The sequence below is a fragment of the Salmo salar genome, chromosome 04 (genome assembly GCF_965601325.2).
Source record: "Salmo salar chromosome 04, fSalSal1, whole genome shotgun sequence".
Classification (NCBI taxonomy): domain Eukaryota; kingdom Metazoa; phylum Chordata; class Actinopteri; order Salmoniformes; family Salmonidae; genus Salmo; species Salmo salar.
In genome coordinates, this window is record NC_138294.1 from 80138501 (window position 1) to 80150520 (window position 12020).

Here is a 12020-nt window from a genome sequence, read left to right on the forward strand (position 1 = left end):
TCAGAATGATGAGAAGTTTCAGAGCGCTCGATTTAATCTAAACAGTAAACAAAAGTTGTTTGACCTTAACCCGTTCGGCAATTTCATTGGTCTAATGAAAGCTTCATGCCGCCAAAAAACTGAGCACGTCACAGAATGTGTTTTTAAAAAATAAAAAAAATTGAAAGCGGGAAAAATCCATATATTAGCCGCGTCATTGTTTAAGCCGCGAGGTTCAAAGCGTGGGAAAAAAGTTGCGGCTTATAGTCCGGAAATTACGGTAATCTGCTTTGGCATGTACAGTATCTGGGATGAGTGGGGGGTTGGAGAGGAGGAGGAGGGGGAGGGTAGTCAAGAGAAGATGGCTAACCTCCATGTAGTGATTTCATTTAATACTATTAAACCAGCCAGTCAATTAAACCCCTATAGCCCCTTTAGTCTATGTCAGGGGTAGGCAACCCTGTACCCAGAGTGCCACAGGATGTTGTTCTAACTAGGCACCACACCTGACCAACTTAGCTAATTGATCAGTTTATTGATTACCTAAATTCAACACACCTGGTCTTCCAGGTCCCTTACATCAAAAACATGAGGTTGCCTAACCCTGGTCTACATTATTGAGCAGGAATACTAATGATATTATTGAGAAGGAAAAAAAACCTGGAATGTTACTTTAATATCTAAAGGAACTTCCCCAGTGTTAGCTTACCTTGAACATGCTGGACAATCAACAACAATCACTGGACAAGAGAAGGGCTGCGGTGTCACCAGATTCAAAACATGGGAAGACATGAGAACTTCACAAGACTATAGAAAACAACCTTTCTGTCAGCTACAGGATCACTTAATGTTGTGTTAAACAAGGCTGTGTTCTCTTGTAATGGGTAAGTTAAGATGAATCCGTTTTAGAAGTGAAACTGCAAGTAGAAAGAAACACTTCCTGTGGGCTATTCCTCAGTTAAGCCATGTCTCAGTCTGGGGAAATGCGCCTTTCTTACTTTCTCACAGTAGTAGTACATTTCTCTGTACAACAACATGTATAGTACGCTTTCATGTCAAATCAAGCAGGCCTGATGGCATCTTGCTGATGTGTGTGTCCCACGGGGAATTCCAAAACATTAGGTCCTTAACAGAGTTTGTCCCAGGGAGCTGATTCCCATGCCGGCATCAGTCCACAAGCATAGGGAGAGAAGTCGAAAACCTCAATGACTTACTCTGGCACACATCCAGAACTCCAAGTCCTAGGGGTCAACTCCAAACAGAACGATAAAAGCACAACGGAAGAAGACAAACACCAACTCAAACAGCTACATACAGATCTCCTTCTCTGGGGAAATGATATCCAGAATATCCTCGAAAACAATGGGGGAAAAATTGAATAGCACTGGTCTCGATCCAAACTCCTGCTATTTTAAATCCAAGTCCAGTCTGATTAGAGATCCAGGGGGAAGAGGAGGAGTCTGTTTAGAGATCCAGGGGGAAGAGGAGGCGAGTCATTATGGGCTTGAGTTGGTCCTTTCTAAGGGAGGGAGTGTGTCCCCTCTACTCGGCTCTGTGTGTCCCCTCTACTCGGCTCTGTGTGTCCCCTCTACTCGGCTCTGTGTGCCCCCTCTACTCGGCTCTGTGTGCCCCCTCTACTCGGCTCTGTGTGCCCCCTCTACTGGAGCCACTGTGTCCAGTGGCTCCAGGGCAGTGTGTGTTTTGTGTGTGTGGGTGTGTGTTAATTTCCTGCCTGGATGTGCTTCTAGGCTGCAGGCTACTCAGGAACACATGGTCAGCCCCAGTCCTTCCAGGAGTTCCATATTATTCCCTTCCCTCTGCTCCCTGCCCTCCAGCCCCCCAACCCTCCTCCTCCCAACTGCCCCCTGCAGGGCAGCATCCCACCCCCACCTCCCCTCTCTGTCTGTCATCAACTGACATGCGGAAGCACACAGACACCATGTTCACACACACACTTTAATATATCCTCCAGGCAGTCGTGCTTGTGTTATTGACTGTATGTTTGTTTTACTCCATGTGTAACTCTGTGTTGTTGTTTGTGTCGCACTGCTTTGCTTTATCTTGGCCAGGTCGCAGTTGTAAATGAGAACTTGTTCTCAACTAGCCTACCTGGTTAAATAAAGGTGAAATAAAAAAACAAAAAAAATTATTGCCCAACTTTTCCTTCTGCACTAAAGCACGGTCACCTAATGTGGGACAAACTGCTGCCAACAAGCAGATTCAGCTACACACCAAGAGTTTAATGCTTATTGTCCCCATTTTCCATTTGTAAACCTCAGTGCTTCAAATCCAATATATGCAGTGCCATCTAGAATGACTAAAGCCTTGTTCACACTGGCAGTTTGAAGTCTTAATAGACAAAAAAAAACACATGGAATAGGATATTTCAAGCCACATTTCAAAATACCTTCATAGGGTGATTGAAATCATTGATTACTGGGAATAAGACGTGTCTGAACAGTAAAATCTGTTAGTTAGTCTACAGCTGTTGTTTACAAAGCATGTGATAAATCAAATTTGATTTGGCATACATTGTTGCATGCTAGTTACTCTGTTGACAGTTTGACAAGAACATGTGGTAGCTAACTAGCTGGAGTGAATGTGCTAGCAAACTAAAACAGTTACCTAGTTGACTGTTGCAGTAAGACAAAATGGACTCATTTGAAAGTTGGATCACCTTATCCTTTGAGGGTTCTTACTAAATCTAATTTTATTTCACATTAGCCAAATACAACTAGTGTAGACCTTACTGTGAAATGCTTACTTACAAGCCCTTAACCAACAATGCAGTTTTAAGAAGAAAAAATAAAGTGCTAAAGAATTTACTAAAACAAACTGAAGTAAAGCATTTAATTATTATAATAATAATAAATAAATAAATAAATAAATAATATTGTTATTATTAAGGAACAACAATAAAATAACAGTAGCGAAGTTATATACAGGGGGAACCGGTACAGAGTCCATGTGCGGGTGCACCGGTTAGTCAAGGTAATATGTACATGTAGGTAGAGGTAAAGTGACTACGATTCCAAATATTCAAAGCAACTAGGAAACGTCCATAGCAGGCATTGTTGTCATCTTTGTTTGCTATACAACATCTTCTGAGTGACAGGAAGCACGAGCACCACCACCAATCAGCCTACAGTCGTGGGCAAAGGTTGAGAATGACACTAATATTAATTTCCAAAGTTTGCTGCATCAGTGTCTTTAGATATTTTTGTCAGATGTTACTATGAAATACTGAAGTATAATTACAAGCATTTCATAAGTGTCAAAGGCTTTTATTGACAATTACATGAAGTTGATGCAAAGAGTCAATATTTGCAGTGTTGACCCTTCTTTTTCAAGACCTCTGCAATCCGCCCCGGCATGCTGTCAATTAACTTCTGGGCCACATCCTGACTGATGGCAGCCCATTCTTGCATAATCAATGCTTGGAGTTTGTCAGAATTTGTGGGGTTTTGTTTGTCCACCCGCCTCTTGAGGATTGACCACAAGTTCTCAATGGGATTAAGGTCTGGGGAGTTTCCTGGCCATGGACCCAAAATATCGATGTTTTGTTCCCCGAGCCACTTAGTTATCACTTTTTCCTTATGGCAAGGTGCTCCATCATGCTGGAAAAGGCATTGTTCATCACCAAACTGTGCCTGGATGGTTTGGAGAAGTTGCTCTCGGAGGATGTGTTGGTACCATTCTTTATTCATGGCTGTGTTCTTAGGAAAAATTGTGAGTGAGCCCACTCCCTTGGCTGAGAAGCAACCCCACACATGAATGGTCTCAGGATGCTTTACTGTTGGCATGACACAGGACTGATGGTAGCGCTCACCTTGTCTTCAAGCTTTTTTCCAGATGCCCCAAACAATCGGAAAGGGGATTCATCACAGAAAATGACTTTACCCCAGTCCTCAGCAGTCCAATCCCTGTACCTTTTGCAGAATATCAGTCTGTCCCTGATGTTTTTCCTGGAGAGAAGTGGCTTCTTTGCTGCCCTTTACATCAGGCCATCCTCCAAAAGTCTTCGCCTCACTGTGCATGCAGATGCACTCACACCTGCCTGCTGCCATTCCTGAGCAAGCTCTGTACTGGTGGTGCCTCGATCCCGCAGCTGAATCAACTTTAGGAGACAGTCCTGGCGCTTGCTGGACTTTCTTGGGCGCCCTGAAGCCTTCTTCACAATAATTGAACCGCTCTCCTTGAAGTTCTTGATGATCCGATAAATGGTTGATTTAGGTGCAATCTTACCGGCAGCAATATCCTTGCCTGTGAAGCCCTTTTTGTGCAAAGCAATGATGACGGCACGTGTTTCCTTGCAGGTAACCATGATTGACAGAGGAAGAACAATGATTCCAAGCACCACCCTCCTTTTGAAGCTTCCAGTCTGTTATTCGAACTCAATTAGCATGACAGAGTGATCTCCAGCCTTGTCCTCGTCAACACTCACACCTGTGTTAACGAGAGAATCACTGACATGATGTCAGCTGGTCCTTTTGTGGCAGGGCTGAAATGCAGTGGAAATGTTTTTTTTGTGGATTCAGTTCATTTGCATGGTAAAGATGACTTTGCAATTAATTGCAGTTCATCTGATCACTCTTCATAACATTCTGGAGTATATGCAAATTGCATCATACAAACTGAGGCAGCAGACTGAAAATGTATATTTGTCATTCTCAAATCTTTTGGCCACGCACCACTGCATACACACCCGCCATTACCATGATAACTAGTGTAGCCATGTCAGCAAATTACTACAGTTTAAACACACGTGGTTACTTGTATCTTGCTGTTTGGACAGTCAGTATTCAAAAACGGATTTGAAAAACTAAAATGATTTGAGCATTAAGGCCTGCAGTGCAAACATGGCTTAATTGTCTGTAGGCAGGGCGCTCTTGGAAATATTAATAATTTGGATGGCACTAGCCTAAATGGGGTAGAGGAAGTGGTTCTATGTGCAAATTCTCTTTCAGTCTTGAGCTCACAAAACTAATTGGTTCAGGATTGTGTTTCATGGCTGGGCAGGACAAAGTAGAGGAGTGAGAGTGTGTTGGAGAGACCAACTGATGCAGGCAGACAAAAAACAATAAGCGGTGAGAATGGGCCTGGCTGATGTGCCTGTGTCCGAGACATCTGCAGTCAATCAGCCACACACACACACACACACACACACACACACACACACACACCTCATTATTGGCAGCTGCAGTTATTATAGTCACGCGTTGCTGGAGGAATCACACTCGCCTCAAAGCTGCACTCCATCAAACAGACATGATCCCTGCTTAAGTGTGTTAAAATGACTGTTTGTGTGTGAGCAGCTGTAAGAATTGCTCTATTATACATACATACATACATACATACATACATACATACATACATACATACATACATACATACATACATACATACATACATACATACATACATACATAATTGCTGGTGACAAAGCCTCTATTTAAAAAAATATATATTTCACCATTTACAACTGCAACCTGGCCAAGATAAAGCAAAGCCGTGCGACAAAAACAACAGAGTTACACATGGGATAAACAAACGTACAGTCAATAACACAACAGATTAATCAGTATAGTGTGTGCAAATGAAGTAAGGCGATAAATAGGCCATGGTGGTGAAGTAATTACAATTTACAACTGGAGTGATAGATGTGCAGATAAGGATGTGCAAGTAGAAATACTGGTGGGCAAAAGAGCAGAAAAACAAATATGTGGATGAGGTAGGTAGTTGGTTGGATGGGCTATTTACAGATGGGCTGTGTACAGCTGCAGCGATCGGTAAGCTGCTCTGACAGCTGATACTTAAAGTTAGTGAGGGAGATATAAGTCTCCAACTTCAGTGATTTTTGCAATTCGTTCCAGTCAGTGGCAGCAGAGAACTGGAAGGAAAGGTAGCCAAAGGATGTGTTGGCTTTGGGGATGACCAGTTAAATATACCTGCTGGAGCGTGTGCTAAGGCAGACCTTTACCTAGCAAAGACTTATTTCCGCCAACCGACCTAGTCATGACTGCGGTAAAGTTCTGCCTACGGCTTAGTATGAAATGTAGCCGTAATGCTGATTTTGTTTCACTGAATCTCCGTCTGTACATTTGGTTAATAAGTGGAGGTGGTATAGCTCATCTATTAGTTTGCTAATCTGTCACTGATCAGAAACATTTATCTTGCAATAATGTAGTCCAAATCAAGTGTAGGCCAATTTATTTAGTCCAAATCAAGTGTAGGCCAATTTATTTAGTCTAAATCAAGTGTAGGCCAATGTATTTAGTCTAAATCAAGTGTAGGCCTATTATTTTGCTAAATCGTGTAAAGGAGACTCCAAAAGCCTGCGGAGGTTGTGAAGTATGAACACGAGACTCGCATGCTTTTGAAAATATAGATTGCCATTTTCTATTGGTATCATGATGAAGATGCATTGAGAGTAAGACCCTACGCCTGCTCCCTAACAAAGCGGAGTGAGGGTAGGAAAGAGATGAAACGTGGATAAGAAAAAGCATGGGCTTGCCTTGGGCTGTTTCAAAATATAACTTTTTTATATGACAGCGGTTCCACACGCTGCTATTTTATTCTGTTATATTTAATTACATTCTTACTATAAAATATATATGTGTGTTGACTGATCGGGGTAGGTGTGTCTTGTCTGTTTAATTAACTAAATAATAAACTATTGATTTCATTCATTTGGATTTAACATAATTAAACTCAAAATATGGCATTCTATTGTTTAAAAAATATATTTAAAAAAAAAGTATTGATGTTTCTTAGGACCTGCCTAAACAAATGAATAACGGATTTATTTTTGATGGTGTATATTCAATGGATTTATTCAAACAGTGGCCCACCCACGTGCACACCACTACTATCACTCATCACCGGCATGTGCACGGGATGTATAAAAAGTGTATGCAGGCAAGAATGTCTTAAAAAATGAGCCTGTTTGTAAGGGGGTCAACTCATATAAACATTGCCCAAAAGTTTAATATTTTATAGGTTGAACACAGTAAATCCTATGTAAAAGTAGTATTACAGGCACTTCATCAGTGGCTCTTCTTATCAAAGCCAACACAGATCTGAAGCACACTGCTGCTGCAAGACAGGAGCTGAATATATCACACTACCAGCCTCTCTGGATGCGTCCCAAATGGCAACTCATTTCCTTTATAGTGCACTACGTTTGACCAGAGCCATATGGAACCCGGTCAAAAGTAGTGCATTATATAGGGAATAGGGTGCCATTTGGGACGCATCTGCCCTCTCCTTATCTGTATCCCTCCCAGTCTGTCTGAAGAGCAAGGTTGGGTAGGTTACTTTCTAAATGTAATCCGTTACAGTTACTAGTTACCTGTCCAAAATTGTAATCAGTAATGTAACTTTTGGATTACCCCAACTCAGTAATGTAATCTGATTAGTTTCAGTTTAAGAGGCATTAGAAGACAAAAATGTTTACATAGCTGGCCATAAATGGATGTTGCATTTTACTTTATGGGTTGGTTATGTAGGCTTCTTCTAACCCATTGCTTTCTCCTACAGATAATACGATTAGGCTATATCTTTACATTAAAAACCAAAGCCTGTCAGATTTCCAGTCATTCCACGTAATATAATATCCCTTGATCTTCTTTAATAGGACTTCGAAATATAGATAAATTGATTAGCCCAATAGTTTTACCAGAGTATAACCCAACAACTAAGGACTTATTAGCCTACTCCGTTGTTCATGATTTTCTTGTCATGGAGGACTGATTCGGCTAATTGCTTCGATTTGCGTGTGAAAAATGAATGTGATAAACTCAATTTTCTTTAGGCCTATTGTTTACGTTTGTGTAAGCTTGAGTCTGTTAGGCCTATAGACATTTTTTTAAATCAGCAATAAAAGCCCCAGTCGTTGTCTTCTTAAATTATACTAGTTTGACAGTATCGAGCACAAAAACTTTCCTGAACCAACACTTGCACTTGACCCCCTCCCAATCTTCTAGCTCTGACTTTGCTGATAACTACTTTGGAGAAAAAGTATACTTACTATGCCTATGAAATGTGGTTGTCCCACCTAGCTTTCTTAAGATGAATGCAGTAACTGTAAGTCACTCTGCATAAGAGCATCAGCTAAATGACTGACATGTAAATGTAGTACCACGGAAAAGTTTAAAAAAGGAAGGAACTCCCTCAAACTTTTATTCCATAGGCTAGGAACCCCACTATGCAGCTGTTGCAAGAGCACAAAAACAATGATTGATAGGCAGCTTAAACTTAAATTCAACCATTATTGGGTTCAAATGCATAGCCATCCACAGGAACCACAATTCGTAAGGCACAAATAGCTAAATGAGAGAGCAGCAGTGTGATTTGCATCATGGTGCTAAGTAGATATCAATAATATGTGATATCAGTATCACCCGTAGGCTACACTACTGCTGTCATCCTTACCGCCAAGCGTTTATTCAAGTTGGATCATCTTTGGATGCCGACAGCAGTCGTACCATTGGAAGACCTAGCTTTGACTGTAGCCTACAAAAGCCTATTCCTGCTCTTTTCCTGCGATCCATCAAACACATTTGGTGTGTCATCATAGTGGTCTCTGACTTGTGGTCAGACTCACTCAGGTGGAACAAACTTAAACTTGAATTTTTCAATGCTGATTTGAATGTCATTGAGAAAACAGAAAAGGTGTCAAATAATGTTCTCAAACATCCTTTGTGACTTTAAAAGTAATCCTAGAAGTAATCATCTAGTTTCAAAAGTATTTGTTTTTGCTGGTAACGTAACAGATTACATAATTTATTTCTTTTTTAAATCAGTTACATTTAATCCTTTACTACCCAACCTTGGTGAAGGGCTGCTGATAAATGGAACATAGATGGAACCTACCAGCATCTGGCCAAGTACATGTGGTCCTTGAGGAAAACTGAACCAGACAGGAGGGTGTACCAGCATGTGGAGATGCTGTCTGGGCTGTAGACGGAGACAAGATAACAAGGGACATTGTGTTAGTCTACATAGTGCTGTTTATGGACACGTCTGCATGGTGACATCACATGCATCATACTTTAAAAGGAACAAGGACCGGAGTTTTTCCTCGCCATGTGATCTAACCAGGAAAAACTATGGGCCCTACAAACGAGCCTTGAATGTTGCTCGAGGAGGTACAGGGTATCTGCAGGTTCCATCAAGTTGAATTTAATACTTTAATGCCACTTGAAATGCAATTTAATACCAATTTTGAGGTCTGCGTGTGCGCCACAAACCTGCTAATATTCCCATGATTCTTCACACCGTCACTAATAGAAAAAATGAGTAGGCTTCTAATGGCATTCACAGTGCTTTAATAAAGAAGTGCAATAGACTACTGAGATGGTATTCAAATAACTTGTTTCATCTAAGCAGGAATGCATGATTCAAGACATGTCTATGTGCACTGCAACCTAATACAGCAATTGTTATATTTTACTGTTAAAATAGGACTCAATATTTTTTGTTAAATAGAGATTAATTTGCCAAAATCTTTATGTGCACTAATATATTTGGTGCTAATTCACCAGCTGGGTAAGTGGAAATTCAAAACACATTAGCTAAATCACTACCTCCAAATACATTTTTCACGTGACGTAGCCATGTTTTAATCTAACGGTAAAGTCATTATTAATGTCCTAAAAAAACATTGCTGTCATAGCCTAATACCCTAATACCCAATGAGGCCGATGTGCTCGCAGAGGCCGATGCTCATTTCGCACGCTCTGTATCGCAAATCCATATCAATATCTTGTAAAATAAGACAGCTGAGAAATAAAACATACCCGCACAATGCTGAGAACATCCTCTCTTCAACTGTGACAAGTATTACACAGGATAGCTGTGTTTATCTTATAGCTAAAAGCAGAATTGCTTGACCAAATCATTTAATAGCTAAATACATTGAACAAAAATATAAAACACAACATGTAAAAATGTTGGTTTCATGAGCTGAAATAAAAGATCCTATACATTTTCCATATGAACAAAAAGCTCAACTCACAAATTTTGTGCACAATTTATGATGTTTTTTTTAATACATTTTAAACAAAATTCTAAAAACCTGTTTGAGCTTTGTCATTATGTGGTAGTGTGTGTAGATTGAGGGGAAAAAACAAATCAAATTTAGAATAAAACTTACGTAACAAAATGTGGAAAGACTGAAGGGGTCTGAATACTTTCCAAATGCACTGTACATGGGTTGCATGGAGGTTCACATGGTTAAGTAGCATTAGTGTTTCATGAGGAATCCTGACTGTTTCCAAAGGCTGTTTAATACCTCCAAGTAGGTACTATAATGCCTATGTTCTCTGTGCCTAATTGGACCAGGCAGATTGATTCCTACGGTGTCTGAGCATGGTACTGAGTGGGGAAAGGATGTGTGGAAGCATGGGGAGATTCTTTTTCCAATCAAAAATTAAAACTACTGAGAGTTTAATGTGATTCCAATGAAAGGAGTAATACATCAACACAATGTTGGATATGAAGAATATGCCTCTCTCCCGCTCCCCCTCTTGCCATAACACAGCTTAACTCTATGCAGTGGAGCAGAAGAGAGGCCATTATCAAATCAAATGTATTTATATAGCCCTTCTTACATCAGCTGATGTCTCAAAGTGCTGTACAGAAACCCAGCCTAAAACCCCAAACAGCAAGCAATGCAGGTGTAGAAGCACTATGACTTTCTTTCAAGACTAAAGAGATGAAAGTCTGCCGTTATGTTCTGACACGGATCAATTCTTTGAAGTGTGAGGAGTCTTTGGTAGTAACAACAATGGTAAACGCAGAGAACACAACAGTAACATGACAAGAAAACCATGCAGCAGACAGAAGAGGAAAACAGTGCTCTGTAAGATAAGCCAAGCAGACGTTTAGGGTTTCATGTGTGTGTGTGTAACTTACTAGAACAGGATGTGGTTAGCTTCGTGTCTCTCATACCTGGCTGAAGTACTCATTGACCTGCACAACAACAAAACAAGTTTCAGACACGATCAGTTCATACATTATTAGAAGACGTTATCAGTTCAGACCTTACCAACTCATACATTATCACAACCAGACTGACAGCTCTCATATCTGAATGTTGGTGATGTGGAATGGTTGTGGTGAATGTCAGGGCCAGTCTCAGAGGTGTATGGCTGCATGGCCTGGCCTGCACACCGGCTCCAGTGTGTGGTTGTCATCTCTGTCCTATGTATGTACAGGAGATTGTACAGGATGGGCCATGTGGATGACTCAGACACTAGTTGTAGCTCCACCTCCTGTGTCTGTATTCATAAAAACCACATAATAGGAGTGTTGATCTAGAATCAGGCCCACCCCTGTCCAAATAGCATAGTCTAATCTCATTCATTAGGTTTAAAAAAGGCCAACCTGAACCTAGATCAGCGCTGCTTTATGAATACAGGCCCTGGTGTATGGAGCTTAAGTAGGGTGAGTGGTCGGTGTAATGGATGAACGGGGAGGTGAATCTGACCTGAGCTGGTGCTCCCTGAGGTGGGACAGGACATCCATGTGGTAGAAGTGACAGTAAATAGTGTGCAAGTCCTGGAGGAGACAAGACAACCGGTTCAGACAGACATCTCACCTCACACAGAGGCAAGGCAACACAGGCTGGTTTGGAAAGTAGGGCAAGCAATTGAAAACGCAGCTCAGGTCTGGTCACTGTGATTGGTTTACCAAAAGGTCTCCCTAGGGCCTCCGAGTGACGCAGCGGTCTAAGGCATTGTTTCGCAGTGCTAGAGGCTTCCCTACAGACCTGGGTACGATCCAGGGCTGTAGCACAGCCGGCCATCCCATAGGGCCGCGCACAATTGGCTCATCGTGCTCTAGCGACACCTTGTGGCAGGCCGGGTGCCTGCAGGCTGACCTCAGTCGTCAGGTGGACAGTGCTTGCCACACATTGGTGCGGCTGGCTTCCAGGTTAAGCTGGCGGGTGTTAAGAAGCAGGGTTTGGCGGGTCATGTTTCGAGGGACGCATGACTCCACCTTCGCCTCCCAAGCCTGTTGGGGAGTTGCAGCGATGA

The 12020-nt window shown here is 41.6% G+C and overlaps 1 protein-coding gene across 6 annotated transcripts in view; it reads right to left on the minus strand.

Annotated features, from left to right (window-relative positions):
* The window catches only part of rapgef6 (Rap guanine nucleotide exchange factor (GEF) 6), a 194466-nt gene that overhangs the window by 138082 nt on the left and 44364 nt on the right, over nt 1-12020 (minus strand). For 3 of the 6 annotated variants that reach the window (XM_082974746.1, XM_082974745.1, XM_082974744.1), the window contains exons 2-4: nt 11471-11541; nt 10897-10953; nt 8854-8937 (exon numbers count right to left, since the gene is read on the minus strand). In XM_082974746.1, the coding sequence (XP_082830872.1) occupies nt 8854-8937; nt 10897-10953; nt 11471-11541 (212 nt within the window). Of the gene's footprint in view, nt 1-688; nt 1399-8853; nt 8938-10896; nt 10954-11470; nt 11542-12020 lie in introns of those variants that run through there. The other 3 variants (XM_082974748.1, XM_082974749.1, XM_082974750.1) reach the window with 3 other exon arrangements.